Source organism: Panthera onca, chromosome D1, assembly GCF_046562875.1.
Source record: "Panthera onca isolate mPanOnc1 chromosome D1, mPanOnc1 haplotype 2, whole genome shotgun sequence".
Lineage (NCBI taxonomy): Eukaryota > Metazoa > Chordata > Mammalia > Carnivora > Felidae > Panthera > Panthera onca.
Genome location: NC_138348.1, coordinates 108573138 through 108593516, shown reverse-complemented (window position 1 = coordinate 108593516; position 20379 = coordinate 108573138). Strand labels below are relative to the sequence as shown.

At 42.4% G+C, this 20379-nt stretch overlaps 1 protein-coding gene across 1 annotated transcript in view; it reads left to right on the top strand.

The window, feature by feature from the left end:
* Positions 1-5872, top strand: part of RAB39A (RAB39A, member RAS oncogene family) — a 30812-nt gene extending 24940 nt beyond the window's left edge. The window contains exon 2 of the mRNA XM_078432702.2: positions 1379-5872. Coding sequence (XP_078288828.1) covers positions 1379-1805 — 427 coding nt within the window. The 3' untranslated portion in view covers positions 1806-5872. The remainder of the gene's footprint in view (positions 1-1378) is intronic.
* Positions 5873-20379: the final 14507 nt, after the last annotated feature.

Here is a 20379-nt window from a genome sequence, read left to right as displayed (position 1 = left end):
TTTTAATTTTTTTTGAAAAATTAAAAAAAAAAAAAAAAAAAGAGTTAGCCACAGTGAGAAGCCATTCACCGGCCAAAAGAGACAGGAAAGAGAATGGGATTACCTGAACCCAGCAGAACCCATGAGAAAGGCACTACCCAATGGGAACCTTGACCAGAAATAGGAACAAGCTACTGCCAAGCCAGGGTCTAGGGGAGACAAAGAGAAGGGTAGATACCCTGACCTCCTTCCTCTGGTCACCAGCTGATGCCTCCATTGGCTAAGCCCCACAGCAAGCCCAAGGACAAGGAAGTGTGGAAAAGCTTTCCGTAGATGACACCTTCCCAAGGCCCAGACAAGAGCAGACACTAGATTTAGGGGCCAAATGGAATGCCTAGCACAGATTCATAACCCATGTGCAAGCAACTTCCTGTTTCTCGAATAGGTATCGCACAGGACCATTCCTGTAACGCACGTTATAACAGGCTTGGCTTTGTTTCTTCTTCCTCAACTGATGGGGAGAGGGGCTCCTTGAATTAAATGACAGGGACAGAGAAATTCTTAAGATCTGGTTTGTTGGGTAACCTCTGCCAAATCTTCACCAAATCTTCCTATCGTCATATTTTTAATCACAGTAATGTAATAATCTATCAGATACTTTTTTGTTGTTGTTGTTATTATGTTTATTTTGAGAGAGAGAGAGAGAGAGAGAGACAGGACACACGTGGGGGGCGGGGGGGCAGAGAGAGGAGACACAGAATCTGAAGCAGGCTCCAGGCTCTGAGCTGTCAGCACAGAGCCCCAAAGAGGGCTCGAACTCACAAACTGTGAGATCATGACCTGAGCCCAAGTTGGACGCTCAACCGGCTGAGCCACCCAGGCGCCCCCCTATCAGATACTTTAAAATAAAAACACATAGTCTTAAGTGTGAGATAACATACCATGTAAGTGCTTATTTATCTATCTGAAAATAACTACACTTTAATGTTCTGTCAGTGGATGAAACCCGCTCTCCTCTTAGTCTCAGAATATTTTTGTTCACTTAAGACACTTCCTATTTGGCTGGGGCGCCTGGGTGGCTCAGTTGGTTAAGCGTCTGACTTCAGCTCAGGTCCTGATCTCACTATTCGTGAGTTCGAGCCCCGCATCAGGTTCTGTGCTGACAGCTCAAAGCCTGGAGCCTGCTTCGGATTCTGTGTCTCCCTCTCTCTGTCCCTCCCCTGCTCGTGCTGTGTCTCTGCCTCTCAAAAATAAATAAATATTAAAAAAAAAAAAAAAAGACACTTTCTATTTGGTTTATAAATTCTAGTGAAGTCACATTACGTCACCTTCAGATTTTATTACGGTGGGGGCAGAACAACTTATTCTTTCACAACCTGTTTTTCTATTTATTTTTCAGATCAATAACTCGATCTTATTACCGCAACTCAGTTGGCGGATTTTTAGTATTCGACATTACCAACCGACGATCTTTCGAACACGTGAAAGATTGGCTGGAAGAAGCAAAAATGCACGTACAGCCATTTCGGATTGTATTTCTGCTGGTGGGACATAAATGTGACCTGGCTTCGCGACGTCAGGTTACAAGGGAAGAAGCTGAAAAGCTGTCGGCAGACTGTGGTATGAAGTATATAGAAACCTCAGCAAAGGATGCCACAAATGTGGAGGAATCCTTTACAATCCTGACCAGAGACATATATGAACTTATCAAAAGGGGAGAGATTTGTATTCAAGATGGCTGGGAAGGGGTTAAAAGCGGCTTTGTTCCAAATACGGTGCATTCTTCTGAGGAAGCGGTAAAACCCAGGAAAGAATGCTTCTGCTGACTTCCCACAGGCCAGAGGACTCCCGTGAACAGACTGGGTGTCATCCCAGGATCAATACCAATGTTAACTTCAGCAGGAGACGCAATGGCAGCATTTAGGACACAGTTATAAATCGATGCTAATGCTATTTTGTAAGGTATTTAATGCAGAGCCCTATGCTTGCTGGTGACACTACCAGATTGGGGGTTGTGCTAAATTATCAGGCAAAGCAGACAACCTTTTCTTGAAACTGGAGTGTCTCCGGAATGACCCCCGTTCTCCCTTTGTTAGCACATAGCTAACCTTAATGTTCACATATACCAATATTACTCATTTTTCTTGACAGTTTGAAATGGGTTTTTTGTGCATATATAATCTGATCGAAAAGATTCTATCAGGAATTACGTTCTCCTGAGCTCATCTGTTAATGCAGAATAGCAAAGCGGATTTAAAAGTGCAGTGTTTGCTTACAAAGGAAACGATCTCAGAGGTATCATCAACTAGGACGAAAATAGTAATTCCATATTTAATGTGCCAGATTTTAAACCATTCTTTGAAATATTTATCCTTCCTTAATTTGCCTGAACGTAAGAAAATAAGTTTTATACTCATTTTTGTTCTCTGATTTCTTGCTCTTGATAGATTTATGTTTTGTAAAGATATCTAAGGATCCAAGCAAAATATTTTATCGCAAATATTTGTAAAAATAAAAATGAAGGACCATTCATCAGCAAGTGTTTTGATGTTATAGTATATTGTCCTTATTTAGACAAGAAAAGTTCATTTATATACCGACATTTTCAAAGAAAGTAAATGCAATTTACCTTGAACTGTTGTCAAAATTATCAGTATAGGTAAATACGGAATGTTTTTAGTGATCGCTTTTTTGTCCAATTAAGTTTCTGAATTTCCCGGTTCTGGGACAAGAAAAGTATAGGAAAGAAAGATTTTTCTGCAAGGAAGATTGGTTAGATGTTTGATATATTTAGCATTCAAATTGCGTTTCAGTAAAATTAAAGATAGAATACTGAGTTAAGGCTATAAAATGACTTTTGAGTTTTCTAATTTTTAACTTATTGATTAAATTCTCCTCCTGGAAGGGACATTTTGATAACAATAGTTTACAACATACATTTCTGTTCTGTTCTGTGAAGCATTCCCAATCACAAAGGGGCACCAAATGCAGCCACCTTTTTGGAATTATGAGGTTCACTGTCAACCTACAGTATCTTCATTTGTTTGAAAACCAAAGTGATATGGTGGAAAGAATATTTAACGAGAAATCAGAATACCTGGGTTCTAAGCTTGCCTTTGCTGTACCGGTATCTGAACACAAGTGAGTCACTTAACCTTGATAAGCATCCATTGTCTTAACTGTAAGATGAGAATAATAACCCCATTTATTGTGTTTCATGGACTAATTTTGAGAATCAAGCGAATCATGTGACAAAGCTTTGTAAACAGAGAAAGCATTGTGCAAATACATAATGAGCTTGGTCTCAGCTGCTCACGGGCATACTATTATATTTACAATGGATGAAAATGTTGTTTTCTCATATTCTTTCCCATTTCCACATTCTGCAGAGGGAGCAGAGGAAGGTGCAGGCTTTCCTGGACCTGAGGGATCTCTTGGTTTCATGTATGCCCTGTGCCCTCGTGCCCTGAAACACTGCTCCTCCCAAGTGGAAATGATTGGGAGGGAAATCCCAGGAGACATAACTCCATCCGGAATCATGTTTGAATGTGGTTTTGTGCATCTTTGAAGTAGATATTTGATTATATTTTAAATAATTGTACATTTTCTAGGTTCATGGAAGTATTTTTAATAGTGCTTATGGAGAGAATATAAATTATAACATCACTATAAGATTTTGAATAGTTGTATTGTCAACATTTTCTTGATCTCCTTGCATTCGTTTCACTTGAGTGAGTTCAAACTGTAATTGATCAGGTAAGAATACCTGTCCCCGCCAAATGTGAAACAATTTATTTTTACTGCTACCGTTTTAAATCTTACGTTACAGTTTTGCACCAGTCCAAAATAGCACCAACTCAAAAACTGGGTATCTCACAACAGTTTAAAGTTTAAACAGGCACCTGTGCCTACTTGTGAAGTTAAACAACTAAAATATAAAATATGATTTAACTTCTGGACACCCTTTACAATACTAATGGTGGGGTAAAACGAACATTCAGGCTAAAGGGTTCTGATGTTTTTCAAGACTTAGAATAGAACTAAGGAGGCAGAAGAAACAAACGGAAATGCAGGACCCCCAAAGTTGATGCTTAACCAAGATCACACATGAGCAGAAGCAAGCCTAGATCTCTAGTTCTCCTTATACCTTAGTTGGGGTTCTTTTCATTACCATGCTGTGTCAGGTGTGTGTGTGTGTGTGTGTGTGTGTGTGTGTGTGTGTGCTGAAGAAAAGGGAAAATGTGATCTAACTGAATCCACAAAATTCTAAAATTGGCCATATAATTTTGAGGTTATGGAAGAGTGGTTTGTGGTACAACAATATTAAAATGAACAATAACTACAAAGATCTGAGTTCTTACGCAAGGTTGCCAAATTTCTGTATAACCTTAGCCAGATATCTTTATCCATATAGATATATCTATATAAAATAACTGACCTATTTTCTTACACATCGTTATGGAGAATGTGGATAGTGACACCGAGATAGTAAAAATGTTTGCTCCAGGCAAAACATTTTGACTAAGTGTCTTAGAAGTCAGGTATACTTGAATCAGATATCATTGATATTATTTCATTTCAATTATTCAATTTAAATTTAAACCTATTTAAATTTAAAATTTAAAACTAACGGATGATGTAGCTAATTACTATTTTTAATAAACATGATAAAAAGGAAATGAAAAACTATCTAATCATATGATACCCTTTCCCTGAGAAATGCTTCTCCTCTTGAACTGTATTAACACTTCGCATACAGTAATGTGATGTTCATTAAATGGTAAGCTGAAGCCAAAATGATTTTGTAAACAGAATGCTTTTAAATGTGGCCTTTATGTACATAATAGTAGCAAACAAGATTTCTTGGAGAGTTTACACTAGATTTCCAAAAGCCTCAAAATACTCCACGATTGTTTCCAGGGGCGACCAAAGCAGCCTTTATTACCATTAAGAGGACTTTCCCAATCTATTAATCCAACTTTATAGTATTCAAAAACTGAATCTATGGATTAATAAAATCCTTTTAAGAGTACTTTTGATTCTATATTGCCTTTGGTTCAATCAAGTACAAAGCCTCGCAGACTTCAAAGAGTGCACTATATTTGAATAATTTCCTTAGGTCTGACCGAGTGACAAGGATGTGAAAGACTAAAGACTCATTTCATAAGCTGATTCATTTGTTCCCCAGTAACTGCCTGCAAAGATTTAGTTGGAAATGCAAAGGAAGCATGTAATCTTTAAGAAAAAAAAAGAAGAAAGACTATAAAGGCTTTAAAGTTAGATCCTTTGTGTTTTAAAATAGAGTATGTTCCCAACAAGAAGCTTAACTCTTGGAAATTTCACAGCTGGTAAAAAGTTGTCTCTGGTTCCGAATCCAGATCTTTCTAAATCCCCGTGTCTTCACTAAACCTTCCTGAGTGACCAATCTTCACCTGATACCAAAATAACTAGCAAACCATTCTCCCGAATTTGGGTGAACGACTACATGACTTGGTGTTTCTATAATCCTAGAATGACGGTAGACACACGAGTGCTGAACTGTAACAATCTGTGTCAATCATTACAGACTCTGGTTCGCTTATTATGCATAATCATGTTGGAAGGTAAATGAAGAGAAAAGAAACAATTTTAAGATTATTTTTAAAGTTAATGTTCCTTATTGTTATCTCTCTGGGTAAATTTTTTTTGTCTTTTTTTTAAATGGTGCCTAAAACATTGTCTCATTGATGTGAACTTTGGTGACTAGCAATCAATGGTTATTATGTTGAATTAATCCTATTAAATGTGAGTCTCATATACATGGTTTTAATTTACACATTCCATGGAGAAACTTGTTTTGCTATAATCATCTCTTGCCATTTTTTTTCCTTAGAATGAAAACCAATGGGAGAAAGATATGGTTTACATTTTTTGAAGTATGTTATGAGTGTTACTTGATTTTAAATAATGAATAAAAAGAATGAGAACTATGGTTGTCACAAGGTTGTTACATTATCCATCTTTGGGGAACCATCTTTCGTGGTGCTTTCAAAACAGAAACAACCACTTAACTCCAATGACATGCATCTGTGTGTGTGTGTGTGTGTGTGTGTGTGTGTGTGTGTGTGTGTTTACAAATGAAGTGCAAAGAAGAACCAAGAGATCTGAAATCCTATTTATATTACGTAATCCTGGTGAAGTGTGAGGCAGAACTCCATGATCGAACAGGTATATATGTGCAGCAAAATGTGTAAATATTTACACTAAAAGAATGTCTGTAGATAACCTGTCACCAATTAAGGTCAGATTGTTTGCTGCCAAGTGAGTTATCAAAAGAATTGTAGACTCTCAGATGGGGCGCCTGGGTGGCTGAGTTGGTTGGGCATCCGACTTCAGCTCAGGTCATGATCTCACGGTTTGAGGGTCCGAGCCCTGCATCGGGCTCTGTGCTGACACCTCGGAGCCTGGAGCCTGCTTCGAGTTCTGTTTCTCCCTTTCTCTCTGCCCCTCCCTCTCTCACACTCTGTCTCTCTCTCTCTGTCAGAAATAAAATAAAACATTAAAAAATTAAAAAAAAAAAAAGAATTGTAGACTCTCAGAGCTTTTTGGGTTTCCAAATTACTTAAAAGGATGATAGTCTTTTATTATGCCTTGAGAGATAACTCAGAATTTGTGACTTTTTTTAGTAAGATCATCTTTGTCATGCTTCAGCCTTGCACATAGCAAGAGCTTATTAAATTTTAAATTGAGCTGTTCAATCTCACAAAAAAAATTTAGAACTTCTGCATATATAACCAGTTATACATGTAAAATATTTAAAACAGTGCTTTGCACATAGTAAGCACTTGAGAAATGTCATCTTTCTGTTGTTGTTTTTTTTAAAGAGAGAGAGCAAGAGCAGGGTAGAGGGGCAGAGAATCCTAAGCAGACTCCATGCTCAGCCCAGAGCCTGTGCGAGGCTTGATCCCACAACCCTGGGATCATGACCTGAGCTGAAGTCCGGAGTCAGAGGCTCAACCGACTGAGCCACCCAGGTGCCCCTTTAGTATTACTCTTATAACCACCGAAACGCCAAGAAGCCAGTTTTAGTCCCCGGTGTGCCACAAACTAATTGTTGATAAAGGCAGTCTTACAGATCATCGTGAATGGTCGCTACTCTTTGCAATGATTTGATTCTTAGAGTCAGGGGAGAATGCTTTAGCAGGACAAACAGAAGATGGTACAGTTCCTGGGGAAGACTGGCGACCACCCACCACACCGGAGCAAATGGACAGGTACTCAAATGGGTGTGGCCGTCGCGTCTCAGCAGCTGCACTAGAAACAGTCATCACCAGAACAGTGAGTGTGTGTGTGCCGTGTGGTAAGGAGCATGGGCCAAAGGATTGGGCCTCTTAGTTATATATAACATGATTATCAGTAGCATGGGTTTTTAAGAGATTTTTTGGAGATAACTTTATTGACATATAACTTACATTACAATTTACCTGTTTAAGATGTATTATTAGGGGCGCCTGGGTGGCGCAGTCGGTTAAGCGTCCGACTTCAGCCAGGTCACGATCTCGCGCTCCGTGAGTTCGAGCCCCGCGTCGGGCTCTGGGCTGATGGCTCGGAGCCTGGAGCCTGTTTCCGATTCTGTGTCTCCCTCTCTCTGCCCCTCCCCCGTTCATGCTCTGTCTCTCTCTGTCCCAAAAATAAATAAAAAACGTTGGAAAAAAAAAAAAAAAGATGTATTATTAGATGATTTTTCTTTTTCTTTTTTAAATTTGTTAATGTTTTATTTATTTTTGAGAGGCAGAGAGAGAGAGAGACAGAGCACGAGTTGGGCAGGGGCAGGGAGAGAGGGAGGCACAGAATCTGAAGCAGGCTGCAGGCTCTGAGCTGTCAGCACAGAGCCCGACGTGGGGCTCCAACTCACGATCCTGAGATCAAGAGTTTCACGCTCTACCAGGTAAGCCAGCCAGATGCCCCAGTACCATTATTTTTTAACGTTTATTTATTTTTGAGACAGAGCATGAACAGGGGAGGGTCAGAGAGAGAGGGAGACACAGAATCTGAAACAGGCTCCAGGCTCTGAGCTGTCAGCACAGAGCCCGACGCGGGGCTTGAACCCACGGGCCTCGAGATCATGACCTGGGCCGAAGTCGGACGCTCAACCGACTGAGCCACCCAGGCGTCTCCCCCAGTACCATTATTTTAATAAGGGAATCCCCACTGTGCAAATACTAGCTCACTGTACAAAATTTGGAAAATATAGAACAATAGAAAGAAGAGGGAAAAATCACCATTAGACCCGTCCCCTGAAAATAACGATTTCAACATTTAAGGTATTTCCCCCCTTTGTAATAATACAGCCATGTTGCAAAAAGAAAAATGTCTAATAATAGAGATATAAAGTGGAAGGTGAAAACTTCTTTTTGCCCTCCCTGGGTCCATTCCCCTTTAAGAGAAAAATCATCGTTCGCAATTCTATGTTTATCCTTCACGCCTTTTTCCTATGTGTTTATAGAGATGATACACACAAATATAATGGACAAGGAACACACAAATAAGATCTGTTAAAACACTATTCTGTAACTTGCTTTTTGCACATAACAGAGTCTTGGCAATATCTTTCATTTTAATATACACTCATTTCGACAACTTCACAAAACGCGATATATACAGGGAAATATCATTTCTTTAGCCAATCTCATTAATAGATGTTTAGATTGTTTCCAATTTTTTCTACTATAAATGTTACAGTGAACATATTGGTGGATATAGGTGTTGGGAAAACGTGTTATTTTGTCTGATGTCCTAGATGTATGCGCGGTCAAATGTCATTGTGCAAATTTTAGTCGATATTGCCAAATTCCCCCTCCCCCTCCCCCCTTTTTTTTGAGAGAGAAGTGGGGCTCACCCAAAGCAGGGCTTATGTTCACCTGACGTAGACGCTAACTCACAAACCGTGAGATCATGAGCTGAGCCAAAGTCAGATGCTTAACCCACTGAGCCACCCAGGCACCTCGCCAAATTTCTGTTAAAAAAAGTAGGCCAGGAGTGCTTGGGTGGCTCAGTGGGTTGAGCCCCTGACTTCAGCTCAGGTCATGATCTCTCAGTTCGTGAGTTTCAAGCCCTGCACTGGGCTCTGTGTTGACAGCTCGGAGCCTGGAGCCTGCTTCGGATTCTGTGTCTCCCTCTCATTCTGCCCCTCCCCCGCTCATGCTCATCCTCTGTCTCTCTCTCTCTCTCAAAAATAAATAAACATTAAAAAAAAAGAAAGAGTAGGCCAGTGATATTTTCAAAAAGATTTTATAAGAGGGATGCCTGGGTGGCTTAGTCAGTCATCCGACTCTTGATTTCAGCTCAAGTCGTGATCTCATATTTCGTTGAGTTCAAGCTCTGCTTTGGGCCATGCACTGACAGTGTGAAGCCTGCTTGGGATATTCTCTCTCTCCCTCTCTCTGCCCTTGCTCTGCTCAAGCAGTTCACTCTCTCCCCGACACAGGGCTCAAACCCATAAACCATGACATCATGACCTGAGCCAAAGTCGGATCCTCAACCAACTGAGCCACCCAGGCGCCCCAAGAACATTTTCTATAGTATAGACAGAGATACTTTGTTTTGTGTTGAAATTTTTCTCTTACAGCCAGTTATAGCTTGTATATTATCTTTTGTTGTAAAGTTTTCATTTTTCTTCATATCTTCTAGGATTTATGTCTTGATTAGGAATGTCTTCCCTAGCCAAAAATTATAAACACTGTCCTACATTTTGTGTTTTATGTTTGCACTTTTATATGTCAGGATGTATTTGTACATGGTGTCATATAGGTGTTTTTTTTCTGAATAGTCCACTGTTCCAATGTCACGACTTCCTTTCTCCAAACATTTGAATTTTCATCTTTATCCCGGAAGATTTAAACATCTATATTTTAGCACTCTCTGTACCTATACAGAATCTGTTCCCAGACTTCCGTTCCACTGATTATTGTCTATTGTTGAACTAATACCACACTTTCACTTATTAAAGATTTTTAAAAATATTTTATTTTTAAATAATCTCTATACCCAACACGGGGCTCGAACTCACAACCCCAAGATCAAAAGTCGCATGCTGCACCGATTGAACCAGCCAGGCGCTCCAAATCATTTACCGAAGTTTTAAAATACGGTGTCAGAACGACAAACTCAACTGCTATAAGCCCTTCCCATGTCCATCAGCACCCAGACTGTGGTCTCTAAATACTATTTCCCTTTTAAAATAAAAGGCACCATTTCTTTTGTGAAGTGGCTGCTTCTTGGTCTGGGGCAAGAAGTGAACAAAATGAGCCTGGACATCTTGTCACACCAGAAGGTAAGGAAGAGATCCAAGAATACTATGGACATACCAAAAGAACATAGAAACAAACCTGAAAAGGCCAAAGCTGGGACAATACGAGCATCAGAATGAAAAATAGTGGCGTAAAATGGCATTAAATATTTTTAAATCTATGAGCTCACATGATAGTAAGAAAAACTCCTATTTCTAGTCCATGATTCCCAGACCCTGTATTCAAACTATAATGGAGACTACGGCGTATAAGGGTCTCTGATTCAAAGCATATACTGCAGTGTGTAAGACACAACCGTGTCCTTTTGGGTTTCATCTCCTAGATCTGGCTCTGAAGCAGAGTCTTCAGGAAGCCATTTTACCTTCCAGTTAGGCCAGCTGCTTCTGGGGATAAAGTATGTGGGAAGACCAATAATCCCGCAAGTGTGGGACTGCTTCTGCACTTCCTTTGCTGTGAAATTAGTTTCTTGATCGTACACAATGCTATGGGGGGGCCGCCACCCGGATAAGGCATCCCGTGAGTTCAAGGATGATAGTGCAACCAAAAGCGTTTCAGACACTGGACGCATAACCATATCCGGAATATGTATCTGTGCCAGTAAGGACAAATCTCTGCCCCTTCCAAGATGGAAAAGGTTCAATGTAATCATCCTGTAGTGAGTGGCTGGTTGGTCTCAGTCTAGGGAATCCCCAACACCACACCCAGTGGTGGATCCCGGATCTGCCATTTTTATCTTACAAGAGGGTGTTGTTGTGCTTGGCGGCTCTAAAGGAAACCGACTCGTGAAGGGGAGTCATGGCCACGGAGTCACTTGGTACTTCATGGTCAGACACTTCACCTCTACCAGTGCCCAGTTTCATGCCAGAATTGGTTTTTTAAAGGCATATAATTCCCTGCTTAGATGGAATGACTTTGATCGGGAACCCTAGGGACTGCTTGTGATTCTTCCATTGGGTCTCACCGTAGACGCTACAATGTCTTTCCCACCACTAACGATATAGGGTCTTCTGATTTCGTGTCCAAGCAGCAGGGCCACTTGGACCACAATTTGGATCTGCTATAGAGCCCTGTCCTTTTCTGGAAGCCTGGTGTATGGGGCAGAGCAGTATTATCTGGTGTGGACTAGACTGTCTTCAGAAACTAAGGAGGCCTCCAAGGATTTGTTCTTTCTTCATGGCAAGATGCAATAATTTGTTCTTCAATTTAGACGGAATGTCAGCACACAGCTGATCGCCTGGCCCTTCAAAATTCTCGTCTTGCCGCAGGTTCCTGAATCCTCATTGGGTTTATTTCACACGCCTAAAGTACATGCAACTTACATCAAATGATGTCTTTTATCGGTATATCATGCGGGATGCTGAGACAGTCCAGACGTCTCTAGACTGTAGTATGACAAAGGACAGGAGAGTAAGCATCACCCTAGAGGAAAACTGTACATTTTTTCACTCTTGTCCATTCCACGTGAATGTGACCTGTTTCTGACCCTCTTTTCTGACGAAGATAGGAAAGAATGTATTGGCAAAACGTCACATCAGGTGCCATAGTTGGTTGAGTCTGGTAGTCTGCTGTCATTCTCCAACACGAGTGGTGATACTGGTGGATCGCATGGAGGATTACCACCCCCGAATTCTAAAATCTTTAAGAAGAGCCTTATTTGCACCATTTCCCTCAGGATATAATATTTCTCCTCCTGGCCAGGGCAGAGCCTACTCTTTGGCCTTTTCCATCGCGTTAGCTTTTAGTCCCCGGTCCAGTTACCAACTACCCGGTGTGGCTATTTTGGTTCTACACTGGAGGACGGAGGGAAAGGACCCCCGGGTGAATCTGTAGGTGGAGTGGACCCACCGTGAGCTGGAACTAGTCACGTGTGTCATTTACCACCTGGTCCCCGTATGTCCCCCTTCTAGCAGTGGGGACACGATGACACTTCAGGTCTCTGAATGTCCACGTCAGCTGGCACTCTGCGTCAAACGGTCCTTGAAATACTTGGGCATTCCCCTTCGCATCGTTACCAAAGTAAATGGCCGTAGGCCTTTTGGGGAAAGGGCAAGGGCGCGAGTAAACATTACGATGTACGCTTGCTGAGATGTTGTGGGGTTCTTCCTCCCGATGACCTAGTTTCTTCGAAAGTCAATGGATTCTGGTTCTGAAAACTGGGCAAGGGAATATAACTTTTTTTTTTTTTTTTTTTTTTTTTTTGAGTGACTGCCCCAAGCCTCCGGATCGTACGTCCTTGATTTTCTTTTGAGGGTGTAGATTGAGTCTGCCACTTTCGCTGCCCATCTGTTTTGCAGCAGAGCCACCGTATTAGTTAAGACTCCCCAGAGGAATCATTCCAGAGGACCGATGGGAAACATATTGTAAAGATATTCATTATAAGGAATTAGCTCACAAGATTCTGGGGTCTGGTAAGTCCAGAATCTGCAGGGTGGGCTGACAGGTTAGAGACCCAGGAGGGCCAAAATTCCGGCTCGAGTCCGAAGGCCGTCTGCTGTAGAATCAAGAAGAGTCAATGCTGCAGACGGAATCTGCAGTTAGTCGGCTGGAGGCTTCTCTTGCTCGGGAGAGGCCGGTCTTTTTGTTCAATTCAGGCCTTCAGCTGATTGGATGAGTCCCACTCATGTCGTGGAGTACAATCTGCTTTACTCAAAGTCTACTGATTTAAATAACAATCTCATCCAGCAAAATACCCTCACAGAAACACCCAGAAAAATGTTAGACCAAATAGCTGGGCAACTGGTGGCTCAGCCAAGCGGACACATAAACCATCAAGCGCACCATGTCTTTAAACCGTCTCAATAATACTGAGGATCCAGCGCCCCTGACCTGACCTTAACATACATTACGATAATTATGTCCATATGATTTCTTTTTTTTCCAATATATGAAATTTATTGTCAAATTTGTTTCCATACAACACCCAGTGCTCATCCCAAAAGGTGCCCTCCTCAATACCCATCACCCACCCTCCCCTCCCTCCCACCCCCCTCTTTTTTTTTTTTTTAATGTTTATTTATTTTTGAGACAGAGACAGAGTGCAAGTGGGGGAGGAGCAGAGAGAGGGAGACACAGGATCCGAAGCAGGCTCCAGGCTCTGAACTGTCAGCACAGAGCCCGATGTGGGGCTTGAACTCACAAGCTGTGAGATCGTGACCTGAGCTGAAGTCGGAAGCTTAACCACCCGAGCCACCCAGGCGCCCGTCCATGTGATTTCTGATGGTTAAAGGTTGCCACCCCGTGTCTGCTGTTTTGGGGTCCTATCACCCCTGTTCCTCTCCGGAAGCCTAGTTCTGTATGACCTCTCCTACCGCCAGCCCTGGCCTACACAGGAAAGCCACTCTTGAACTTCTTAGTGAGTGACACAGGTGAGCCTCTGACCAGGACATTCCTTCTTGCCTCAGTACATGATGTGTCCTCAGGCCTTTCTGTGAGGCACTATCACCGGGAGAATTTTCCACTTTACAGAGTACATCCACTTTAGCACCCTCGCTTCTCTGAGCCTTTTACTTCTACTGTCCACCACAGCCGTTCTAGCATTCCAACTTCGTTGAGCGCGACATTACTTTCCCCATGCTTCTGGAGGACTTCCTGGGAGAAAGTCGGCACCATTTCCCCGGGCTCTTGCCAAAGCATTAAATCCAATGTCCTGTGAAAGTGCTCCCAAATCAATAAAATTTTCCTTATCCAACCCTCTATTCTGGCCTGCTGATCTCGCACCTTCAGAAGCCAATAGCATGCACATTCCCCTGGCCCCCGCAGGCACGTACAGGTCAGGCAGTCTTGCAGTTTCCTTTGTGATATAATCTCCGTTATCCCTACTTGGGCCCAGCACACTCTTGACTAGGTAATACTGTGACTTAACCCTCGTTAAGGTCTGGAGGAGAAGCACGTGTTGCCTTGGGTCAGAAAAAAAAAAAATGTCTACATCATCAAGTCAGAGGAGAATTGCTAGCATTTTGGTTTTTTTGTTTGTTTGTTTTTTAAAGAGAGAACACATAAGCAGGGGAGAGGGTCAGAGAGAGAGAGAGAGAGAATATTAGTCAGGCTTCATGCTCTGTGCAGAGCCTGATGCAGGGCTCGATCCCACGACCGTGGGATCATGACCTGAGCCGAAATCAAGAGTCAGATGTTCCACTGATTGAGCCACCCAGGTTCCCCAAGAAGTGTTAGTTTTTAATAGGGAGAGGTGAGCTCTCAGACTCAGAGGTTTCAGAGAAACCTGATGATTCAAGATCCTGTAGGTCATCAAACTAGATGTCCTCAGTCCATGTGTCAGGTTCTCCTTCCTTTTCGGTCAGGGCCCTGACCTTGGCATAGAAGACCTGCCTTGTAGGGAGTTGAACTCTCTGTGGAGCTTGGCTACTCTGACGAGTAAGTCCTGGGCCCAGTCTTTGGCTTTCTCTCTCCTCCCACTGTCAGAGATGACAGCCTCTGTGTAAGCTATCACATGAATGTCACATGTAGTTTCCAACTGGAAATTAACTCTGTCAGGTTTTCATCATCTTTTTCTTGTACTTGGCAATGGCCGCTAATACAGACACCTTATATAGTGTACCAGCTAATGCATTTCCTTCCAGCATATATCAGATCATTCACCACTGGAGAAAGTTCTAACAACCTGTGATGGTGACTTTACCATCATAGTAAGAAGTGATTCCGTTCTAAAACCCAATTTTAGCTGCTTCTCTATTGAAAGCGTCCTGGTAACAACTGTCACAGCGTGGGTTTTCCAGGAAGCTGACTCTGAGACAGGGTTGGTTTGAGATGGTCAGGCCTTTTTTTCTTTTTGTTGACAAGTTGTTGGAGAAGGGCCTCCCAGAAGAGGTGTGGCCTTGGGTGTTGTGGCTCTCTATAGTTGAGGCAATGCCTGAGGGAACTAACAACTGAATGTTGCCAGCAGACAGCAGAGCCGGGACAACACATCTTTTTTTTAAAATTTATTTATTTGGGGCGCCTGGGTGGCGCAGTCGGTTAAGCGTCCGACTTCAGCCAGGTCACGATCTCGCGGTCCGTGAGTTCGAGCCCCGCGTCAGGCTCTGGGCTGATGGCTCGGAGCCTGGAGCCTGCTTCCGATTCTGTGTCTCCCTCTCTCTCTGCCCCTCCCCCGTTCATGCTCTGTCTCTCTCTGTCCCAAAAATAAATAAAAAACGTTGAAAAAAAAAATTTTAAATTTATTTATTTATTTTGAAAGAGAGAGAGCACCAGCAGGGGAGGGGCAGAGAGATGCAGAGAGAGAGAAAATCCCAAAGCGGGCTCCGTGCTGTGGGCATAGAGCCTGACGTGGGGCTCTAACTCATAACCCTGAAATCATGACTTGAGCTGAGGTCAAGAGTTGTGGGTGCTTAACCAGCTGAGCCACCCAGGTGCCCCAATATGTCTTTCATAGAAGGAAGATCAGGGTGGGGTATTTCAGAAGCTCCCAGGTTAAAACATCAACCATGTGGGTTGTGTTGATCATGATTCTGATTCAACTGTAAAAAAGAAGTAACCATCAGGGAAAATGGAAGATTCATTAACAATATCAAGACATCCTGTTGATGTTTTGGGTGCGATGTTAGTTTATTATTGTGTTTTTAGAATAAACATACTAAAATGGAAGTGAGTTGGAATATGCATGGGGACAAGAGTGACTATGAATTGTCGGTACGGATGGAAGACAAAATCACGGGCCACCTGCCAAAGATGCCCTGTCCTCATCGCCAGAATGAAAAAGATTTTTGCAGGTGCGATTAAGGATCTTGATTAGTGAGAGGATGATCTTGGATTCTCCAGGTGAGCCCCATATAATCAGAAGAGACTTTATAAGAGGGAGACAAGACGGTCAAAGCCAAAAAAGAAGAAGACCATGTGACAGTGGAACCAGGCGAAACAGGGGAGTCAAAGAGAGAAGATGCTATGCTTCCGGATGGCTACATAGAGGAAGGAGCCACCAGTCAAAGAATGCAGGGAGCCACTAGAGGGCAGAAAAGACAAGGAACAGATTCTTTCCTGAAACCGTCAGAAGAAACGCGGCTCTGCCGACACCTCGATTTTGGACTTTCATTCTCCAGAACCGTAAGGGACTAAATTTGTTTTGTTTTAAGCCACAAATGTATGATAATTTGTTACAGCAGGAATATGACTCTAATACAGTAAGCATATGGAGTTCCATTGTGATATTTTTCTACATTTGCGAAATTTTCTATTTATTTATTTATTCATTTATAAATAGGCTCCATGCCCAGCATGAAGCCCCACACAGGACTTGAACTCATGACCCTGAGATCAAGACCCAAGCTGAGATCAAATTTGGCATCCCAGGCGCCCCCAATTTTCTATAATAAAAAAAGTGTTCTGAAATATAAAAGAGACCCAGCACTGAAAAAGAAAATGTAATATGGGTTGATATATAGTTTGGCAAGTCCTCTTTTGTTTGTTTTTTAAAAAAAATCTATATTTTGGGGGCACCTGGATGGCTCAGTCAGTGAAGCATCTGACTTCCGCTCAGGTCATGATGGCATAGTTTGTGGGTTTGAGCCCCATGTTGGGTTCTATGCAGACAGCTCAGAGCCCGGAGTCTACTTCAGATTCTGTGTCTCCCTCTCTCTCTCTCTGCTCTCCTCGCTTGCGTTCTCTCTCTCTCTCAAAAATAAATAAGCATTAAAAACATTTTTTAATATATATTTTTGCTGGTCTTTCACATGTTTCTCCCAAATACATTTTTTAAAGATTATTTATTTGATAGAGTAAGAGCATGAGCAGAGAAGGGGCAAAGAGAGAGAAAGAAAGAGAATCCCAAGGAGGGCTCCTCGCCATCAGTGCAGAGCCCCACATGGGACTCAAACCCACACACTGTGAGATCATGACCTGAGCAGAAATCAAGAGTCAGACTTTCAACCAACTGAGCCACTCGGGTGCCCCCAATACATTTTCAATTAGCTTGTCAAGTTTCTGGTAAAAAAAAAATCAGGTAAGTATTTTATCAAAATCTAATACAAATTAATTTTGGGGAAATTATGTCAAAGGTAAGTGTCACAGGATGTCCTTGCTAGTCTGAGCTGATTGTTGTGTGTGCCCAGTGGATGGGACTCCAGGTGAAGGAACGCTGTGGTTCTCCAGCCACCCCCCTGATAACTGAGTGGCTGAGTTCTATTCAGAGGGAAGAGTGAAAAAAAGACACCTGGCCTCCCTCTCAAGACGTATTCTCCAGCCTAGCTTTACTAGCGTACTGTAAATATTTTATGCCCTACTTGTCCCCTCATGTTTGCTGTCCATCGGCCCATAATTAGTTTCTAACTATATTATCTGAAATCACCACTACATTGGAAGTGATGGAGCTGAGTGGAGCTGGATACAAGCAGAATCGATCGTGAGCATTTTGAGAGATGCCTTGGAGACTAACGAAATCAAAACAGGAAGAGTAAAGAGAATAAGTGGAGGTTGGTGGATGAAGTGGCAAAGTTAGGCTTTAATATTGATGTGACTTCATCGCCTAGTCTTGTGAAGCCTGGGGGTATTTTAATTTCATAAGTCATAAGCAATTTGTTAAGCAAAAATACAGCAGACATACCCTTTGTGCTACAATGACTGGGTTGCTTTGGCACAGAAAAACACTCTGACAATTTACTTCGGGTTTAATTCAATTAGGAAATTGAGTTTCACGTAGAAAGTAAGTCTGTAAATTCTATTACTAAGATATTATTTTCATGATTCATCCTTATCTTATAAATTGTCTCAACAGAGATTTAAAAATAAATTGGCTAAGGCTTTTGAATAATAGTAGCCTGAGTAAAAATATTATTACACAATTGAAAATAAAATTCTAAATAGATAAAGTCTCCAAATGATAGCATGAATAAAAAAGTTATAATTGGCCAACAGCTGCTAATTTCCATTTCTTATACTTACCGCTAATTAGGCAAGATAAAATGGTTTGTTTTTTTTTTCTGGTACTGGAAAAGTGAATAATTGTGTAATTATAGATAATGAAACGAGTATTAGAGGTGTGTGTGTGTGTGTGTGTGTGTGTGTGTGTGTGCGCGCGCGCGCGCGCCCCCCGGTCTTTGAAATCCCCCTTAAGCCAAAAGTCAACATCAACTCATATGGCAGCTCCCACCACTGTGGTTAACTGTTATACCACTAGGGGGAACTCGTGAGACGGAGTTTTGAACACTCCCTTCGCAGCGGCTGCAAATCCAACGGCGGTCGCTGGAGGGTACCGGAAGGCAGAGTCGACAAGCTGGGAGTTCAAACCTCTGACTGGTCTTCTCTTTCCAAGGAGGAAAGTTTCAACCTGCTGGCGAACTATTTTAGTGGGAGAGGAAGGGGCAAAGGGGGAGGTTGACTGGGACACTGGAACAAACGAGTCCAGCAGAAGCGTCAGAAAACTTGGAACCATCCGTGGATTAAACCACTGCTCTCCTATGTGCAGAAGAGTTAGGGTGTATGGTGAGAGTAAGGCAGGGGAGATCCACAGATGTGGAGTACTAGTGTCCGAGTCTTTGGTGAGGCAGCCTCAGGGGAGATCAGAATCAGGTCCAGAAGTGAAGGCTCAACCTCACAGTTCAACCAAAACATCCTTGAGCACGTTTCCTTTGATGTTTTCCTGTGAAACCATCCTTCCGCCAAGAGGAGCATTAAATGACAAATCTGAATGGGCGCCTGGGTGGCTCAGCTGGCTGAGCATCCGACTTTGGCTCAGGTCATGATCTCAGTGTGTGGGTTTGAGCCTTGTGTCGGGTTCAGAGCCTGGAGCCTACTTTGGATTCTGTGTCTCCTTCTCTCTCTGCCCCTCTCCCACTCGTGCTCTGGCTGTCTCTTTACATACATAAATGTAAAAAAATTTTTTTTAAATCACAAATCTGAAGACTTGGGTCTAGTCCCAGTGCTAGTGCCAACACAGCTGATAAGATGGGAGATAATTTCACTCCAAGCAAGTTCATAGGAAACAAGTTGATCAACCCAGCAAGTTGGTTATGATATCTATCTGTTCTAGAATTCAGATGTACCTAATTGCTGGTTTTTCAAAAATTGACATTTCTGTCAATTCTGTCTCACAATGTTGTTTTGCCATATTTTAAATCTTCAGACACTTTTTCTGTTTTTCAGAATTTTGGGGTTATTTTCCATTATATAAATAGAATATCGTTAAGTCCTGAATTATTTAATTCATCCTTGTCTAGAAAATATTGAAGCATAAGCTCCAGGCATTGGTTAACAACTGTTTTTTAAAGCTTATTTATTTTGAGAGAGAGTAAGAGAGCGTTCACGCTAGAGGAGGAGGGCCAGAGAGAGAGGGAGAGACAGAATCCCAAGCAGGCTCTGTGCTGTCAGCTCAGACCCCAACCCTGGGCTTAAACTCATGAGCCGTGAGAAATTGACCTGGGCCGAGATTAACAGTCAGTCTCACTTAACCAACTGGGCCACGCTAGTGCTCGTGGTTAACAATCGTTCATGAAGAACCTGGAAAGAATATGTGGCTATTCACCAGTTGCTTTCAGAACACTAGCCTGAAACTAGTTTTTAAAATGTGTTCCCTAGAATTCTCAGTACCCCAGATTAGTCCACGTTTCTCCCTGGGTTCCCTGCTCCTTCTAATAAGGATCAAGAGAGTTCCTGAGGCCCCTGACTAGCTCAGTTGGTGAAGTGTGTGACTCTTGAGCTCAGGGTTGTGAGTTCCAAGCCCCACAATGGGTGTAGAGATTACTTAAAAATCTTTTAAAGAGAGAGAGGGTGCGAATTCGAAAGAATCCGATGGGTTTGGATGGAGTAGGACTGCCCTTCCCCAACTTCCACACTTTCAACTGTAACAGAGAACAGAGGATGCTAGAACTCTGTGTGTTTCTGGCAAGATCCCCACCCATCCCTACTGCCTGACACATCCCCACATCTTATACTATTAAAACCAATCTCTGGTGCCTGGGTGGCTCAGTCGGTTAAGCGTCTGACTCTTGATCTCAGCTCAGGTCAGGATCTCATGGTTTGTGGATGGAGCCCCGAGTCAGGCTCTCTGCTGTCAGCACAGAGCCCACTTTGGATCCTCTGTCTCCCTCGCTCTCTAACCCTCCCCCACTCTCACTTTCTCCCTCTTTATCTACCAAAAATAAATAAATATTATTTTAAAAATCTCGTT